We start from the raw sequence: 17,844 nt of genomic DNA on the forward strand, positions 1-17,844 counted from the left end.
TGGGCACTGGTTTCCTGACTGTTCGTACTATTGTTGCCAGACATGAAGCGCTGACGCATCATTGCGAACATTGACTCTCCGCTACTTGCCATTTATTATTACTGCTTTCTTTACCACACTCGCTCGTTCACGCATACATGCATTCGCTAAGAGGATGGAATTGGCTGGTCTTGGGGAATGTGGTGGGTTTGGTACACGGCGCTGCGGTGCCTGTCATCACACCTGCACCAAGACCAGATGTTCGATCGCTACAACATAGACAAGATCCTGATGCGTAAGGTTCCTTGACGTACATCAATTTTGACTGCGCTGACATTGACAATAGTATCGAGATCTTGCAAGTGCTTATTACTGCACTTCCACTTTCGCTAAGACAGATTGCTGCGACAAACATACCCGCCGTATCGAGCATATTATGGGAGGAGTTCCTAGACGACAACCGACCGCAATGGTTCGAAGAGCTGCCATACGACATACAATCCTACTTCATACAAGAGTTCGGACCAGCGACGGCAGCACCACCTGCAAGCGAAGCATTGCCCACCGACGTCACCGCATCACCAACGGCATTTCCCTCAGAGACTGCTTCAAATGTGGACTCATCGATATTTGAGTCACTATCGACTAGCGCAGTGCCATCCTCTGCGATATCAGCATCCGAAAGTTTGAGCACGATTTCCACGCCTGCGGCATTTTCGAGCAGTGCCTCGAGCGAAATCACCAGCGTGGTATCTTCCTCTGGATCTTCTTCCGAACTTTCGACCACACCCGCGACTTCATCATCATCGTCGTCATCATCATCGTCATCATTATCATCATCTTCGGAAACTACCATCTCAACATCTGCATCCTCCGCTGCAAGTTCATCTGCAACTTTGAACCCAACGACAGATCCTGTGGCACCCGCTTCTAGCGACGCTGGTTTGACAAGACGCGAAAAGATCGGACTTGGTGTGGGTGTGCCACTGGCGGTACTCGCACTTGCCGCATTACTACTCGCATGCTGCTTTATTTTGCGCCGAAAGAGAAGGAGATCCATCGAAGGCAGCCAACCTCCGTCATCCCCGGGCTTCATTCCCCGTTTCTCGTTTCAGGACCGAGGACTGGGCGGTGAAAATTTCGAACACAGGCGGCCTTTGAATCCCGCATCACACCAGACGAGCCGTTTCGTTGAGGACATGAACTGGGAGGATGATGGCTATGATCCGGCTCCCATGTCTACAGCCTACCATGGCCATCAGATCCCACCGGCTGCAGCACCTACACCGTCTCAGGCAAACAACATTGCGACTGCAGGCATTCCCCATCCCAACGACGGTAATTCAATGCCATCAGAGTCAACACCAATGGCGATGCAAGATAATCACACGCCTATCCTAGCGCCCGCACTCTACCACAGCCACTCGTCGAATCGTGCGCGCGGCCGACGAACAAGCTATAAGAGCCTGCACTCAGTGGCCGAAGTGACCGAACCCGACGAGGAATTGAACGGAGACTCTCCGGTGCTAGGTCGCAACAACTCACCACCAAAGACAGGCCCGCGGAGACCCGGTATGTCCGCTCTGGACACGCTTTCCGTCCCCGCCGTGGCGAGCATAAAACGCAAACCCGTTCCCACCAGTCCCATCAGTAGCCCAGCAGCCGAAGCGTCACGAGGTCTCCTCCGCCCTTCTCTCGCATACAACAGCGCCGACTACAGCGGAAGCAGTTCCTCTGGCCTTGCTGTCTCCAGCTTATCCAGTAACTCCGGCCATGGATACCAATCCGACGATTCCGGACCCATCTCTCCCATCACCCACCAGCAACCGTCCTCAAATCCTTTTGCAGGCGGATACGCATACCTTGAAGACTACGGCCCTGAGTACTCAAACAACGGGTATACCGACCAGGACGATGAGCTTTATGGTGGACACAGAAGCTTCGATCGATACCCAGATCCCAGTTCGTCTCTCAAGAAGAGCAGCAAGACTGAGTGGCCTTTGAGGAACGTCATGGGTGGTGGGCAGAAGAGGACGAGAAGTCCCATGTGGGATCGCGTTTACGAACGCGTATGAGTGCATTCGATGCACAGTAATGATTTCCTTTGTTGTATATACGAGCATTTGCATGCTATGACTTAGCACTGGCGTTTGATTATTACGGGAGTAATGAGTGTTGATGATATCCACTACTTGATGCGAAGATACACAGCGTCTTTGTACGCACATTTTGTTATTTATACCCTCCTTCGCAGTACATACGAGGTTCTGTAGTTAGGAGTCGAGAACAGTTGCTCAATGATATCACAGTCAAACATTACTTCCGATAATGTGCATGGAATAAAACTCGCTAAATGTTCCGAGAGGTCTACAAGATCTCGTGCATGTACAGTCTACTCATCAAAACCTCGGTCCGACACTGCTGACGCGGACCTTCGTCTGTGCTGACCCGTGACTGCGGCCGGGCACGCCAGCCAACTCTCGTACTCCACGTCCAGACTAACCTCTTAGTCGTGGAACTTCCTGTTCTCGTTCTCACCGAAGAGCGTGACCCTGATGGACGGCAGGGCCTGGGATTCGAGTAGCTTCAATCGTTCTTGGAAGGTGTTGTTGATGTCGATTCGGCCGTTTGTACCGACAATCATGGCACCACCAGCACTGTCTGGAGTTAGTCCTATCCCACATTGATAGTAATGTTGAACCTACGATCCCTCTGGCAGCGGGTCGCTCTCATCGATAGTAATGGAGACGTCCTTGCCAATGTTCTTCTTGTACTCGGTCTGCGCCTCCTCGATAGCCTTCTTGGTAAGGTCGTAGTCGGCCTTCCGGACCTTGACCTGCAGCTTGTCCTCGTTGAGCGCATAGGCGCCCTCGACAATCAGGTTCTTCATGACGCTCTGGTACTTCTTCTTGTCCTTTGAAACATCGCCGAGCTTCTTCTCGGCGTTCTCAAACAGGCGGTTGAGCAGCTCCTGGCGGGCGGAGAGGATGCGTAATCGGCTCTTGTTGGAGACGGTGGAGCGGGTGATTTGCTGCGACATGCTGGCCTGCTTGAACTTCTTCTCGTAGGATGAGTCGATCGAGGCCTGTTCCTGGCGCACGAGCTTGGACTTCTCGATGGCAAACTCCTCGTCGGCCTTGAGGCGGATTTCGTTGGCCTTCTCCATGGCTTCCTGGCGGATGAAGGCCGTCATCTTCTTGAGCTCGCCGGCGACCTGCCATGGTGGTGCGTGTTAGCTATCGTGTTGACGTAGTGGGCGGGGAGCTTGCCGCGGGCTGGAGCGGGTGGAGAGTTGTACCTGGTCGTCGGAGAGGGCGTGGACTTGCGACATGATGGCGGTATTGTGTGGGGTCCTCTGGGCTACGGGGTCGGGTTATGGGTGCTGGCGTCGAGGTATAGCAGTGACGGAGCTTGGAGGTTGAAGTTCAAGCTTGGGCCCCCGGACACCCAGACGCTGCCCGCGGTTACCCAGGTACGTCTGCAGAGGATCCATGGCACGACGTCGCAGGTACGCGATGGTAATATTAAACGTGTCACACTATGAATATGATGGATATATCTCTTGTTCAACCTCGTCGCGTCGTCTCGTTGCTGCTCCTGAGCTCTCCAGGGCTCTCCTCCTGAGTCCAACTACATCATCAGTCGGCTGATCCCTGCAACCTGCACGGCGTCGGCTAGTCTTCCCCAACCGTCTCGTGCACTTCACCGACTCAGCGTGACGTTTCGCGACTCCCACGTCTGCGCTGTCTACTACCAAGACCACACATCCCCGCCCTTCATACCCCATACGCACAGCATGCGCCCGACGACTAGGTAGCGATACGCGCAGTGCAGCGACGACAGCCGACACGAACCATGGTGGAACTCTCGCCGGGCGCGAGCGTTGCTGTGAGTACCCAGGCCGCCACACCACCGCGGGAATAGAGCGCTAATGGACGGACACGCAGCTTGGAGTAATGGTCGGCCTTGCCTCTACCAGCATACAGAGCGTTGGCCTGACGCTGCAGCGGAAGTCTCATCTCTTGGAGGAAGAGAAGGACGACGACGATGAGAGGCGACCCCCATACAAGCGGCGGAGATGGCAGGCACGAAGACCCCTCGCGCATTCGGAGACGATTCACTAACATACATATAGCTGGGCATGCTCATGTTCGTCGTGGCAAACATCGTCGGCAGTACCATCCAAATCACCACCCTCCCCCTTCCCGTCCTCTCTACCCTCCAGGCATCCGGCCTCGTCTTCAACTCGATATGCGCCTCCATCATCCTCAGCGAACCCTTTACGCGATACTCCTTCGTCGGCACGATGCTCGTTGCGATAGGCGCATTGCTCATCGCCTTGTTCGGTGCCATTGCGGAACCGTCGCATAACCTGGATCAACTGTTGGCGCTATTGGGACGAAACACCTTCATTGTATGGATGGTCATGACGGGCATAGTGGTTGTCATGCTGGTAATTGCCACTTGGTTACTGCACCGCATGCACCCGCGGACCACTCCTCGACAACGCCTCGTACGCGGTATCCTCTTCGGCTGCGTCAGTGGCATCCTCTCCGCGCATTCGCTCCTGATCGCAAAGAGCGCTGTCGAACTCCTCGTCCGGACTCTCATCGACCGCCACAACCAGTTTGACCGCTGGCAGTCGTGGATGATCCTAGTCGGACTGGTAGTCTTCGCTCTGACCCAACTCTACTACATGCATCGCGGACTGAAGTTGGTTAGCACGAGCGTGCTCTACCCCTTGGTATTCTGCGTGTACAACATCATCGCAATTATAGACGGCCTCATCTACTTCGACCAAAACGATCGCCTGTCGAGTCTGCATGCCGGATTGATCGCGCTTGGAACTGTTATTCTGCTCGCGGGAGTTGTCTGCTTGAGCTGGCGACTTGAAGACAACGAGGAAGAGCCCATGTCACCAGTAGCAACCAAGCACACAGGCAGGGTTCCGATGCCTCACAATGTGCTGGAACCCGGTATCGGCCTTGCGCATGGCCATAGCCACGACGAATCCGACTCACCTCTGGACATCGACGAAGAAGCCCCAGGCGTTCATGGCTATGCCTCGGAGCAAGCCAAACGGAAAGCGGTCGACGAAAGGACACCTCTGCTTGCCCGCGCTCCCACAGGTCCCGCGGCGACACTTGCCAATCCGAAGAAGCGAGCATCGGTAGACGCCGGCGACTTGAAAAGTCCCATACAATCCCGTAGATTGCCGAGGAGAAGGCGGATGACTATCTCGGAGGAGACAAATGAGATATGGGATGAGCTCAACGATCGAGAGACTCTGCCTTCTCCTGCTCGGCGATCCGTGGATCTAGAACGACGACCGAGATCTGGAACCTTGCCTCCACGAAGGAATGCTGCGCAGTCGGCGTGGCTCAATCAGATGCGTCGGCGGTCCTGGTTTGAAGGATTCGGTAGCCGAGGCAGGAGCGTGTCGCAAGGAAAGAAGCCCGTGGACAGCTCTACATCACTTCTTGATCATCCCGATCCAGAAGATGGCGATATCTCTGATACAGACATGGACGAAACATCCCGGAGACGACAGACATGGGGGTACGGCCAAGGGAGCAAAAGCCAAGATAATCTGGGCGACTGGTTCAAGATGAAGTGGTGGCGCAAGAAGTGGAAAGAGGACGAAGACCATGAAGAAGAACGACCTGCATGATATCACTACCGCATCCATTAATTTGAATATACCCAGAATGTATTATCAGAATTCAAGACGCAGTTCTAAGGATTACTATGCAGCGCGATCGTCCCTTTCAAGCAACAAGCATCTCCGCTTTGCGACAGTCTCCTCGACTCATAGTCGGAATCCACGTTACTACACTAACCCACATATGCACGACATCCAGATGGAGTAATCCTTTCCTGACGATAAGCTCATAGCCAATCGCAGATTACATCTCATTGCCCCACCTTATGCCACCCCACTATCCGCATCTACCTCCAACGTTTCGGGGTCGTCTCGCTCAATACCTGCAGCGCACACTAATAGATGGTAGTGGATAAGATCGGAAAGCTTAGTAGAATACCCGCCAAATCGGCCATGCATTTGACGCACGCCAAGCGCCATATGCAGTATCAAAGTCCCAGATATGCGCTGCTCTACGCTTATATGGCGGCTGACTGGATGACGGTGGCAGGGGAACTCCCGTCAACAGTGTATCTTGAGAAGCTGATGATGCCGATGCCGTAAGTGTTGAAGCCGGGCTATGATAGATAAGGCTGTAGTACATAAGGCCGGTCGTGCTCTTGCACATTCCACCCTCGGCGGCCTTTATAACACCCCTACACAATAAGAACAATACACATCACATCAATCACCGCCACCATGCCAGCAATGCAATACTTCGAAAAAGCGCAAACATCCTTCAAACCTCCTCTAATCGCCAACGAGAACGCCTACCTCGGTGACGTCGTATCGTCGTATGTCTAGCCTCCACAAATCCCAGCAACCCACTACCCAAACTAACCCTCCCTCCTTCATCAGTGAGTCCACAGACCCAGAGAAGCCCATCAGCGGCGGTTTCTACCGCCTGGAAAAGGGAACACCGCTCGTGTACACATATACGTACGACGAGATCAAGATCATAGTGGACGGCCACTTCGACATCAGCGATGAGACGGGCAAGGAAGTAAAGGCTGAGAAGGGGGATGTGTTTTTCTTTCCCAAGGGGAGCAAGATTACGTTTAAGACGGATGATTTTGGGTTGGGGTTTTTCGTAGGGCAGAGGAAGAAGGATGGTGCGTAGATGCAAGTAAGAGAAGCTTTCAAATGACGATTGCGTGTCATAAACACTGATTGATGCAGCTTCTTGCCTTGCTTACCAAGTCTTTGATGTTTGCAGTTTCACGCGTTCGAGTATATCCTTGAGTAGCCGGTGGTATGTGTTGCGAAATCGCGCTGCTCGCCTTGCTTACCAATGTCGGCGTATTTCAAGATTGCAACCAATCAAGAAGTTCACGTCACAACGTATCAGCCATGAGCCTCAAGTTTTGGAGACGCATTTGTAAAGCCCCGAGTTGGAAGTTGTCGCAGAATAGACCAGAAATGGACGCCTTAGGTGAATGCTCGCTAAGCATCATCGGTGTCGCGGCATGCTGACTGCATCTCGGTATTGATGGAAGTATCAGAATATGGTATAAGTATGCCACTACAGCTCACGATAACAACCAGAACCTCATCATCTTCACTAAGTTACTACTGGAAGAAAAGCACTTCTACGATGTCTGCCCCAACCACCTACACAGCATGGACCGTTCCCGCAGCAGCCACCAAGCTGTCCGACCTGAGGAAACAGGAAAAGACCATCCCAACCCCAGGGTCCAAACAAGTCCTCCTCAAGATGACAGCAGCCTCCCTCAACTACCGCGATGTCCTCATCTCCACCCGCTCCCCTCAATACCCAGGAGACCACAAACCCAATCTCGTACCCGGCTCCGACGGAGCCGGCATCATCCAGTCGACTGGCGCAGGCTCTACCTGGAGCGATAAGAAAGGACTCGCTGTCATGTTCAACCAAAACGGGTGGCTGTCGGGAGACTTCCGCAACCTGGACTTTGCCACTATCCTAGGTGGCACGAGTCAAGATGGCACGCTGCAGGAGTATCTTGTGCTGCCTGATGAGTGGATTGTGGAGCAGCCAAAGAACTTGGCGGCAGTTGAGGCTGCCTCTCTGACGACGGCGGGGGCGACGGCTTGGTGTGCGATTCGTGGGCAGCTTGATGGAAGGCTGGATGGGAGTGTTGGAGATTGGGTGGGGACCTGGACTGATAGGAGATTGGAAGGGAAGTGGGTACTTACCTTGGGGACTGGCGGGGTTAGCTGTTTTGCGATTCAGGTAAGTCGTCATTTGTGTTGCAAGTGGATGTATACTGACAGGACGTAGATTGCTTCGGCTCTCGGCGCAACAGTCATTGCTACTTCCTCTTCGGACAGCAAGCTCGAGATTGCGAAGAACCTAGGTGCGACGCACCTCATCAACTATGTCACCACGCCAAACTGGGACGAAGAAGTCTCTCGAATCACTGGCGGCAGGGGCGTCGATCACGTTATCGAGACAGGTGGTGCAGGCACGTTGATGAAATCTATCAACAGCACCCGCGTTGGCGGTTTGATCAGCATGCCAGGTGTTTTGACACCGAATGCGCCCATCGACGCGGCTTTTGTCCCAAGTGTCTTGTTCACTGCGAAGACTGGTAAGCCTCTGACCATCTCTCGTGGATCAAATGCCAAGTATGCTGACAACGAAAACACAGTAAAAGGATGTTGCGCCTTCCCGCGTAACGCAGTTGTCGAACTAGCGCAGTTCGTTGAAGCGCACGGCATCAAACCAGTGGTGGCGCACGAATATGCTTTCGACCAGACTGTTGAGGCATTTGAGATGATGGCGAAGCAGAGTGCTGTGGGCAAGATCGCTGTCAAGATTGGTGGAGAGATGTGAGGAGCCTGACGATTCTAATGTTGTCACCACTGTCGTTACAATACCTGTAAAATCTACTTACAACATACCTGCAATACGCGGTACTTGACGCGATCCCTTTTCATGGTACATTTTGTATTGCGCAAGCTGTGAGTGGCTTGTTTCGTTCTGCGTCATCGCACTACCAGTCAACGCCAACCAAAGTTGAGGATGCTAGGGCACCTTGTGAGTATATAATAGCCACGTCTGTGTTTTCAAGCCGCAGCTTTAAACAGTGCTGTCACTCCAATCTCATATACCCCACCCTTTTCAAATGGATTCACTCAAGCACATGAGCCGAATCTTCTTGGATCTTAGCGGGGAGCGAAGAAAGGCGAGCATGAATTCATCTTTCAATACGGGTGATTTAGAAGACTACGCAAAGTTCAGAAGGCTATTCAACCAAACACGCTGGTTAGGAGAAGGGGGCGAGTAATCTCCATGTACGAACTGTTGTGAGACATTTACTGACTTCGTGCATCCATCTTTAGGCGATGGCACAGTCTACGCATACCAACACAAATATTCGAAAGCGCTCATTGCAGTAAAAACTCCTATTGCGTACAACACTCCTTACCATGCATCTCAAGCAGCTAAACGCATCAAAGAAGAAATCGCAAATCTTACCATCCTCGGTCAGCATGAGCACATCGCCGGAATGTTAGCATGGTCGCATAACCATCATCCCGCGGCCCCAGCAATCTTCCTTCCATTCTGCGAGCTAGGAGATCTTCTTGCATACATGGCCAGCTATAAAGAGCAGCAACTCCGGCATTCAAAACTCATTATACGAACACCCGAAGTCACAATCTGGAAGTGTCTTCGCGACATGGCCCTTGCTCTAGATTACTTGCACAACATGAACGACGAGTTTGGCTACATACACAACGACGTCAAACCAGACAACATCTTGGTCGAATTTCCCAAAGGCTGGAATCCAAAAGATGGGATCCCTGATGAGCCGGTATTCAGATTGACCGACTTCGCTCGCATGACACGATACCCTCTACCCGAAGGTGAGAAGCCCAAAAAAGATTTCCTTGGCACACCCGAATGGGCACCACCATTAGCCGAACAAGAGAAGCAGCGGCCGTCCGTTGATATCTGGGCTCTGGGTGCGACCTTACAAACGCTCGCTTTGAGAATATATCCTGTCCAATCGCGGGAGGCTTTCGTCGAGAGTCGGATTAAGGCAAACAAACCCGCGCCTATCCTGATTGACGACGGCGCTTGGAAACAACTAAAATGGCGTATTCTCATACCCACCGTTTACCGCCCCCTCGACGCTACACAGGAGGAACTGATAAATCACCACGACGTCCGCATGTCCATCTGCGCCAACGGCGCGGACGCGTACAGCGCTTGGAAGCATTGGCCGTATACTAGAACACTCAACACCTGGTATAAAAGTATGTGGGAACGAGACGTGGAGAAAAGAACTACGGCAAAGCAGCTTGTCGAGTGGTGCGTTCCGTTGATTGCGAGGTATATTCGTATCGCGCGGAATACGGAAAAGGCGGAAGAGTGCTTTGAGAGGGCGGCGAAGTTGAGGGACGAGGTTGAGGGGAAACAGCAGAATAGAGAGCTAAGAGCCAGGGCTATTGAGCTTTTGGATGCACCTAGCTATGAAGGTAATGGGTATGGTGATCTTTGAGGCAGAATAGATAAAACAGAAGATCCTTCAAGTCGTGGTTTGCTAACAGTATGCGGAAACGCTTTCTCCTCTTCCTCACATTTCTCGCTGCCATCAGCGGCTTACAATTCCTGCTTGGTGAAAGTCGAGTTCTTGACCTTTGAAATCTTAAATCCACCAGGCGCCTGAGTCTGGAACATACCCTTGGGGTCGTACTTCTTAGCCGCAGCGCGGATCTTAGCGACGTTTGCGGAGCCGTAGCTACCAAGTGGGTCCTGGTACGCGTCGGCGTAGTTCAGGTACTGCCAATCTACCAGAGCGTCTTTGCTGGCAGCGAATCTTTGCATCTCTTCGGTGACAGCCCTGAGCGCCTCTCTCGCAATGACTTCGGTCTCTTCTCCTTTGACAGCAATGTCGAAAAGAAGCATGACTGCGTTGTCCTTTACGAGATCAAGACCCATGACGTTACCACCGCGTTCCTTGCTGTGCTCGGCAAAGGTGGTCGGGATAGCTTGGAACATGCACTGGGTGATGAAGTCGCCGTCGGTACTGATCGCCTTCCATGCTTCGACGAACTTGGTGTGGGCGTCGACAATGTACTTGAATACGGTGGCATCGTTCTTGAAAGTCATGGTGAACCAGATGTCACTAGATCTGTCAGTTTGATCATTTTTTTGCGTTCAGGATGACATACCGGTATCCTGTAGGTTGCTCAAGCTCGTCAGTAAGGTTCTTGTGGCTTGCCTTCCTTGTAGTATCGGATAGAGCAGGGATAGCCATGAACTTGTCGAAGCCTGCGGGAGCTACGTTTCCGGCAACATCCTCGTATGCGGCAATGATGACGATATCCTTCATGGCAGGTAGGTAGCTCCAGAAGACGATGCTGGAGCCGTCAGGGTAATTCTCGACATTGTCGACCCACGCTGTGTAAGCTTCGACGTGTTGTTGTGTGTGGTTCTTGTCGTGAACCCTGACACCACCCCAAAGGTCTCTGGCAGCGAATGTTTGCACGTCATAGCGGGTGACGATACCGAAGTTGAAAGAGCCACCCTTGAGGGCTGTGAAGAGGTCGCTGTTGGACGTAGCGTTCGCGTTGACAACCTCGCTGCTTGGTATTAGCGACAACCCATGTATTGTGCGATGATGCAACGGAGTACTGACCCATCCGCAAGGACAACCTCGAAGTTCTGTACCTGATCACAAGCAAAACCCCTTCGCGCAGTGTAGAAAGAGTTTCCTCCTCCGGTCAAGAAACCGGCAACACCAACACTGCTTGCTCGTCCACCCGCGACAGTAACCCCATAAGGTTCAAGTGCGCCGTAAACACCACCCCATCGGGTGCCAGGCTGGAATCGTGCGAGGTTTGCTGCCTCATCATAGATAGTTGTGTTCATAAGACCGAGGTCGAGTGTCACGCCATCATTAATGTTGTTGGACCCGGCCCAGGTCGAATGACCACCACTCCGCACCGCAAACTTGCAGTTGCTTTGCGCACCCAGGGTCTTGACAGCAGTCGAAACCTCTTCGGTAGATACTGGTTGGACAATGCAGTTAGGCTGCAACTGAGCACTCACCGACCAGTAAGATGCTGTTCGGTTTTTGTACTGTTCATCATTCTCGTAAAAGATGTTTTTCAGTCCGGCAACCTCCAGCGATGAACACTAAACCCGGTCAGCAATGGTCAAAGTTTGACTAGGGAGTACCCGTCACGCACGCAACTGTCATTCTTACTGCCAAGAACCTCGTTCTTGTGGGCGACGAACTGGGCAGCTTCGGCGTGCAATCCCAGAGATGCAACAATAGCCGGTGCAAGGAGCTTCATGCTGTCTCAACTTTAAAACTTAGCACACTCGAAAAAGATGTTGTTGGACCGATATGCCGGGTCGGTTGGGGTTTTATTGCCGCCATCGCTGCAGGCAGAGTTACCATGCCAGCAGCGGCTAACAGCACCCGAAAGAGATATCGCTCCAACTTGGCATTTAAACCTGAAAAGTCCTCCTCCTGCCTAGGTAGGCGGCTCTTATGCGGATCTTAACATGTATAGCAGAAGGGTACATATCCAGCTGCCGTTCTAACACGTGGTGTGCGCATTAGCCTTAAGGAGGGGTGTGCTCCTCTGGTCCCTGAGAAAAGAGGCGAGGGCTCCAGATATTTTCATCGATATGATAGGCAAATATTATCCTTGAACACGGGACGGTAAAATGGAACCTATCACACTCTGCACCAATGCCGCGGGCGGTCCGAACACAAGACCCACAAGCTACGGGAATAGCTAGTATCGGCCTTATCCGTCGGAGCTTCGACGTTTTCGATCTGTAGGATCAGATCTCAACCTTTTCGCACGCGTCAGCATCGACTCTTCGCTCGCATTGCGGCCAATTATCATGCTTCAGAAATGCGGATCTGAGAGGTGTTCACCATGACTCTCATAGCATATCGGTTATCGTATGATCCGATCTGTTCAGTGGAGACTGGGGCATGAACCAGATGAGCACTGAATCGTCTTGTGGACTGGAGTATGGAGGCCTGATATACAGTTTGAAGTGGTCTGAAATCAGTAAACCAGCAGCCAAATGTGCATTGGCCATGGTCGTCCCGATCACATGAAGGTGTCATATCTATCTGAGCAAGACCCCGGACCCCTTCTCGGTAGTTATTGTGCCTCCATGTCCATATCGAGGTCAACGGTCTGGCGAAGGGGTCAAGTTTACCGAGACGGGCCTTCACGTCCAGGCGAGTACTTCGATGCGATCGACATGAATGTCGTTCACATCCACTCCCCATGTGTTCCGCCCCTGGACTGGAAATTTAGCGCAAACTTGGCCGTCTAGCCTCCACAACCTTATGTGTGAAGCACCTCCGCCTGCTAGTTGGAGAAGAAGGTTTCAAGAGTCCTAGGCGTACATGCTCTCCCTCGTTGGGGTATTCTTTAGTTGCCGCTCCCGAGACCGTTGTTCATTAATCAACTATCCGTTCTTTGTCCAACGGTTGCCACGTCATGGCGACAGTTAACGGCGTCACAACCATCATCCCTCCACCCGATGGCTACGAGGTCGACTTCGCGAACCCACAGCGGAGGCTGGTGACGGAGACGTATGTGGTCTTCATCGTCGAGAACATCTTGGCACTTGCGTTTCTTGGGCAGCGGCTCTACACCAAGATTCGGCTTATGAAGCAGTTCCAGATTGACGATGGTATGATATCCAATAACAGTGGCAGAGGAACTCTTCTGACAGAGGTCCAGCATTACTCCTCCTTGGTTGGGCTTGTTCAGTGGGCACTCAAGGTCTCTTGATAACTGGATTCTCGACCGGTAGTATCGGTGTACACGCCTGGGAAATCTCGATCGAGAAATACGGCTTTTATTCGCGAGTAAGCTGACAACTCTTTCCCTCACCTACTTTTGTTGCGTATGTGCTGATTCGACGACTTGACAGCTCATTCTAGCAGCACCAGTCGTGTATGCTCCTTGCACAGCCCTGACGAAGGTCGCACTCTGCATCTTTTACAGTCGTCTCTCCCCGTCCGTCGCCTTCCAATGGGCTGTTTGGATCACCCTTTTCGTCTGCGCTGCTTCGTATACAGCGATATTCTTCAGTTTGATATTCGCTTGCAAGCCAATTGCAGCCAGCTGGGATCCTCTACTGCTCGCTACGGCAACATGCGTCAACAGAGGGGCAATCTATATTGCTACGGCTGTGATCGGTATCGTGACGGATGTGATGCTGATGGCCATCCCCATTCCGACCGTCTGGGGATTGCAAATGGCGATGAAACAGAAGATTGGACTGACAATCATGTTCTGTGTTGGATCAATGTGAGTGTCCACCGAGAAGGAAAGTCGCGCTACGAACCAATGCTGACTCCATATAGCACAATGGTCACTTCAATAATTCGCCTTATTGTGTTGATCCCAGCTTTGACAGACATGGACCAGACCTGGATCATAGCCGTGGGGTGCTTGTGGATGTAAGGCCTCCGTTGATCTGATGTGGTTTCAGGAAACTAACCACAATACAGCGTCGTCGAATCGAACTTGTTCGTCATATGCTGCTGCTTGCCGACCCTGCGACGTTTCTTAAAACACGCGGCCCCGCGATTAGTCGGCGAGAGTCGCGGATCTGAAAACAAAGATTCCTCAGGTCGCAATCGCGGGTTGCGCACCTGGGGAAGTGATGGAAACGCCAAGCGCAAGTACGATACGTTGATGCGCACTGTAGACGGCGCGCAAGGAGACGGCGACGATGAGATTCCTCTTGCTAGCGTGGCTCCTAAAGCCTCGGGTGGGCGAGAGGCCAAGGCGCCGACCGGGCACGTCTCTTATAAAGGAGACAACGATAGCGAGGAAGCTATCCTGTACGAGCGGACCGTCCAGGTCACATATGAAGGGGGTAACGGAGGCGACCCTGCGAATCCGTACACACGTCAGGTCTGGCCAGACGGGCACCTGGCACCCCGGGCCCTGTGAGCTTCGCCCCACGCTTGACACTAGAAGTGCGTTTCTCGATATGACTGCTTTCTTACGACATTGCGACGCTCTTATGGATATCCGATGTACTTAATCAATGGCTGGGTTTACGATGGATGTCGGATGCAAGGCTGGTACCAACTAGGCGTTGGAGGGTCGCCTGATTTTCAGGACAACAGATTACATAATCACTATGTCATAGCAAGTCGCGGTTATTGTGGAGCGCCAGCACGCGCCAGCCTCCGCACCATCACAACTTCTATCAGACATGTCTTCTTCCACAACCAAAGCCATCGTTCACAAACCCCCCATCCGAACGTTAGTCGATAGGCCATCTGTGATTCTCTATGGAGCTATTCAGTCCGATCCCAACCAGGACTGGCAGGCACACCTCACAGCCTTGCTCTCCGATCTACCCATTGCTATCCTGAACCCACGCCGAGATGACTGGGACAGCAGCTGGATCGAAGACATATCTTTCCCGCCTTTCAAAGAGCAGGTTGAATGGGAAATGGACTACGCGCGCACAGCCGATGTTATCGTTTTCTATTTCGCAGGCGAGGCCAAGGCATTACAGCCCATCACGCTGCTGGAACTAGGATTGTATGCCGGAACAGGCAAGGCGATCGTTTGCTGTCCAGAGGGTTTCTGGAAGAGAGGCAACGTACAGTTGGTATGTGAGAAGTACAACATTGATTTGGTGGAATCGGTTGAAGAGTTGGGTTACAAGGTACGGACAAGACTGTTGGCCAAGCTTCCTGAGGAGTCAACCACTGCGCATCCAGAGAACGCCGTGTGACATTGCCTCGTTTGCCTTCTACGCTTTCAACCACTCGCAATCAATGCCCCAAGAAATGCGCCTCAAGACTGTTGTGTTCAGGTCATTCGATTTCTAATTGTTCAGCTGCCAAGAAAAGCCACAGTATTGCCCCTCGCATTTGGTCTTCTGCATAATCCGCTTAGCCTTGTGTAGCCCGACAACATGGCTAACCACTCATGGTTGTCCATTCACGCGAAGATGTAAGATTGTACGAACGAATCGTAGCCTGACATTGCAAGCCGTCGCATCGTGGGGGTCCAGGCTCAACGCCGTGTTCAACGACCGGTCTCGAGCTGAACAGCGGCTTTGCGGATCTAGCCGAGAACTGATTCACATCAAGAAAAACTAATTCGGAACGAGAGCTGATTTTCGCGGTATGTCATACCAGGTCGGTGACATCTGCGTCTAAGGTCTTTACGCGCTGGCTGTTGAGCCCTGCAGCACTCGTCTTTCTGTGTGTTCCACCCTTCCCTCAGACGTATGCGCTTTGCATCTGGGATTTACGAATATTACCGAGCTACATGACGACGATGTCGGGAGATCTTCGACTTCTCAGTCTCGACGGAGGAGGCGTACGCGGTCTGGCCTCACTGTACATGCTAAGGAAGATACTATCCTTGGTTGGTAGCCCAAAGCCCTGTGTCTATTTCGACATGATCTGCGGAACGAGTACAGGAGGCTTAATTGCGATCATGCTTGGTCGACTGGAGATGTCTGTCGATCAGTGCATTGAGGCGTACACCGAACTGATGGACGTCGTCTTCGATCCGAAAGACAGAAAACTGCCTTTCAAAATTCGGAATGGTAAAGTTCAGCCTCGGTACAAGACGAAACACATGGAGAAAGCGATCAAGCAGGTGATCTCCAAAGCTGGGTACACATCTGACGATCGGTTCAGAGGGTCGAAAATCTCAGCTTGTAAAACGTAACGTCCTAAGGTTCTTTGTCTTGAGACCATGCGCTGACTTAGCAAGGGTCGTGATTGCCATGACAGCAGAAAGTCGTAGTCCAATACGCTTTACCAGCTACGAGAAAGCCGGCGAGCAATCCAACTTTTACAACGAAGTCAAGATCTGGGAGGTAGCTCGTGCTACATCGGCTGCCACATCGTTCTTTGCGCCAATGGACATCACACACGCTGGTGCGCCCAGACGATTCCTTGACGCAGGTATCGGATCCAACAATCCCATCGACGAACTATATCTCGAAGCGATGTCGCTGTTCGACAAATCTGAAGAAGAGTTTGACAAGCAGATCCGAGTACTGGTATCGATCGGTACCGGTAGGCCAGCATTGCACGGGTTCGGCGAGAAGGTTACCGAGGTTGCGAAGAGTATTGCTTCGATTGCGACAGAGACTCAGACCACGGCGAACAAATTTCATCTGACGCACAAGAAGTTGGCGAGCCGGGGCGGATACTTCAGGTTCAACCCTCCTGACCTCTCCGAAGTGGCGATTGACGAGGCGAGCAAGAAAGGCATCATCGCGGAGCGGACTGAGGCGTTTAGCAACGATGCGCAGACCATAGAAATGGTAGAGCGCTGGGAGAACGTGGCAGGAACTGAGAAAAGTGCGTTGACTCTCGCTGTTTCCGAAGAAATGGACTTTACTTAACTCGCCTCCTATCTGGGTCGTATCTTGTAGTACGTAGATCAATGCTGACTACTATCATGCGATAGAACCAGTCATATCGCCAACTCCATCTGCAACACACGTCAAGCCTGCTGTGACAAAATTGTTCTATTCATTGTACAAAGGGCCCAAGTACATCAAAGAATATGCGCCATCGTACTGGCAGCATCTAACGCTGGACTCATACTACGTGTACGAAAAGATATACGACAGATGCGATCCCCAAGACAAAAAGGTTACTTGTACGTGGCGCGAAACTAACTACAAGTCCCGAGCAGTACTAACAAAGCCATAGTCAGCGCTTTCTTCGAGCAGTTCGGCCCCGATCCAAAGCCATCAAACAAGCAGGTCTTCGAAGCCTGGGCGCGCCTTCTCCGAGACAAGCGCGACGTGCGCAACAGCATACATCGGAAACCATTCGTGATGGCGATCTTGTACATGCTCCACGTCGAGTCTAGTCTTGACATCGCCAAAATGACAGACGTAGACCCTAATCGACGCGAGATGCTAAAGCGGTTCTCGAAATGGGTGCCGTGCAAGTGTGATGCACGTTGCGGCCGCGAGTGGAATTTTGTCAACGAGGTTGGGCTGTCGCGCGGCGGAAATGGTGGCGATGAATGTAATCTTCTGGGGTTGTTCGATGATAGCAAGTGGAAGTTGGTGTTCAAGACCGATAAAGTGCGGAAACTAGATGCGACCAGGAAGGCATGGGAAGCTTCTATGTGAGATGAGGGGAAATGTCGCTTGCTGCTTGTGTTCGTTGGAACTAGCTGACAGTTTTCTCAAGGTTGAATTTAGATATTAGGTCAATTTACAAAGCACCTCGCAACAAGTCCATTGA

At 52.2% G+C, this 17,844-nt stretch overlaps 7 protein-coding genes across 7 annotated transcripts; 5 read left to right on the top strand and 2 right to left on the bottom strand.

The window, feature by feature from the left end:
• Nucleotides 1–270: 270 nt before the first annotated feature.
• J4E88_006065 (uncharacterized protein) lies at nucleotides 271–2,054 on the top strand (the record flags this gene model as incomplete). The annotated part of the gene is made up of 4 exons (XM_049399695.1): nucleotides 271–274; nucleotides 343–593; nucleotides 629–861; nucleotides 914–2,054. The coding sequence occupies 4 exons, from the start codon at nucleotides 271–273 to the stop codon at nucleotides 2,052–2,054; spliced, it is 1,629 nt and encodes a 542-aa protein (XP_049254708.1).
• A 431-nt stretch (nucleotides 2,055–2,485) lies between these two features.
• On the bottom strand, nucleotides 2,486–3,310 carry VMA4 (V-ATPase V1 sector subunit E; the record flags this gene model as incomplete). The annotated part of the gene is made up of 3 exons (XM_049399696.1): nucleotides 2,486–2,636; nucleotides 2,685–3,193; nucleotides 3,278–3,310. The coding sequence occupies 3 exons, from the start codon at nucleotides 3,308–3,310 to the stop codon at nucleotides 2,486–2,488; spliced, it is 693 nt and encodes a 230-aa protein (XP_049254709.1).
• Nucleotides 3,311–3,834: 524 nt separating this feature from the next.
• J4E88_006067 (uncharacterized protein) lies at nucleotides 3,835–5,650 on the top strand (the record flags this gene model as incomplete). The annotated part of the gene is made up of 3 exons (XM_049399697.1): nucleotides 3,835–3,867; nucleotides 3,927–4,064; nucleotides 4,115–5,650. 3 exons carry the CDS (start codon nucleotides 3,835–3,837, stop codon nucleotides 5,648–5,650), a joined length of 1,707 nt encoding a protein of 568 aa, XP_049254710.1.
• Nucleotides 5,651–6,319: 669 nt separating this feature from the next.
• Nucleotides 6,320–6,740, top strand: J4E88_006068 (uncharacterized protein; the record flags this gene model as incomplete). The annotated part of the gene is made up of 2 exons (XM_049399698.1): nucleotides 6,320–6,414; nucleotides 6,479–6,740. 2 exons carry the CDS (start codon nucleotides 6,320–6,322, stop codon nucleotides 6,738–6,740), a joined length of 357 nt encoding a protein of 118 aa, XP_049254711.1.
• A 500-nt stretch (nucleotides 6,741–7,240) lies between these two features.
• J4E88_006069 (uncharacterized protein) lies at nucleotides 7,241–10,104 on the top strand (the record flags this gene model as incomplete). The annotated part of the gene is given in 4 exon segments (XM_049399699.1): nucleotides 7,241–7,247; nucleotides 7,261–7,829; nucleotides 7,878–8,418; nucleotides 8,942–10,104. The coding sequence occupies 4 exon segments, from the start codon at nucleotides 7,241–7,243 to the stop codon at nucleotides 10,102–10,104; spliced, it is 2,280 nt and encodes a 759-aa protein (XP_049254712.1).
• A 101-nt stretch (nucleotides 10,105–10,205) lies between these two features.
• Nucleotides 10,206–11,905, bottom strand: J4E88_006070 (uncharacterized protein; the record flags this gene model as incomplete). The annotated part of the gene is made up of 4 exons (XM_049399700.1): nucleotides 10,206–10,731; nucleotides 10,778–11,188; nucleotides 11,245–11,744; nucleotides 11,798–11,905. 4 exons carry the CDS (start codon nucleotides 11,903–11,905, stop codon nucleotides 10,206–10,208), a joined length of 1,545 nt encoding a protein of 514 aa, XP_049254713.1.
• A 4,158-nt stretch (nucleotides 11,906–16,063) lies between these two features.
• J4E88_006071 (uncharacterized protein) lies at nucleotides 16,064–17,729 on the top strand (the record flags this gene model as incomplete). Its single annotated transcript, XM_049399701.1, has 4 exons — nucleotides 16,064–16,245; nucleotides 16,397–16,941; nucleotides 17,051–17,245; nucleotides 17,299–17,729. The coding sequence occupies 4 exons, from the start codon at nucleotides 16,064–16,066 to the stop codon at nucleotides 17,727–17,729; spliced, it is 1,353 nt and encodes a 450-aa protein (XP_049254714.1).
• Between the last annotated feature and the right edge of the window lie 115 nt (nucleotides 17,730–17,844).

The sequence above is a fragment of the Alternaria novae-zelandiae genome (genome assembly GCF_023758075.1).
Source record: "Alternaria novae-zelandiae strain BMP 2774 chromosome Unknown scaffold_11, whole genome shotgun sequence".
Lineage (NCBI taxonomy): Eukaryota > Fungi > Ascomycota > Dothideomycetes > Pleosporales > Pleosporaceae > Alternaria > Alternaria novae-zelandiae.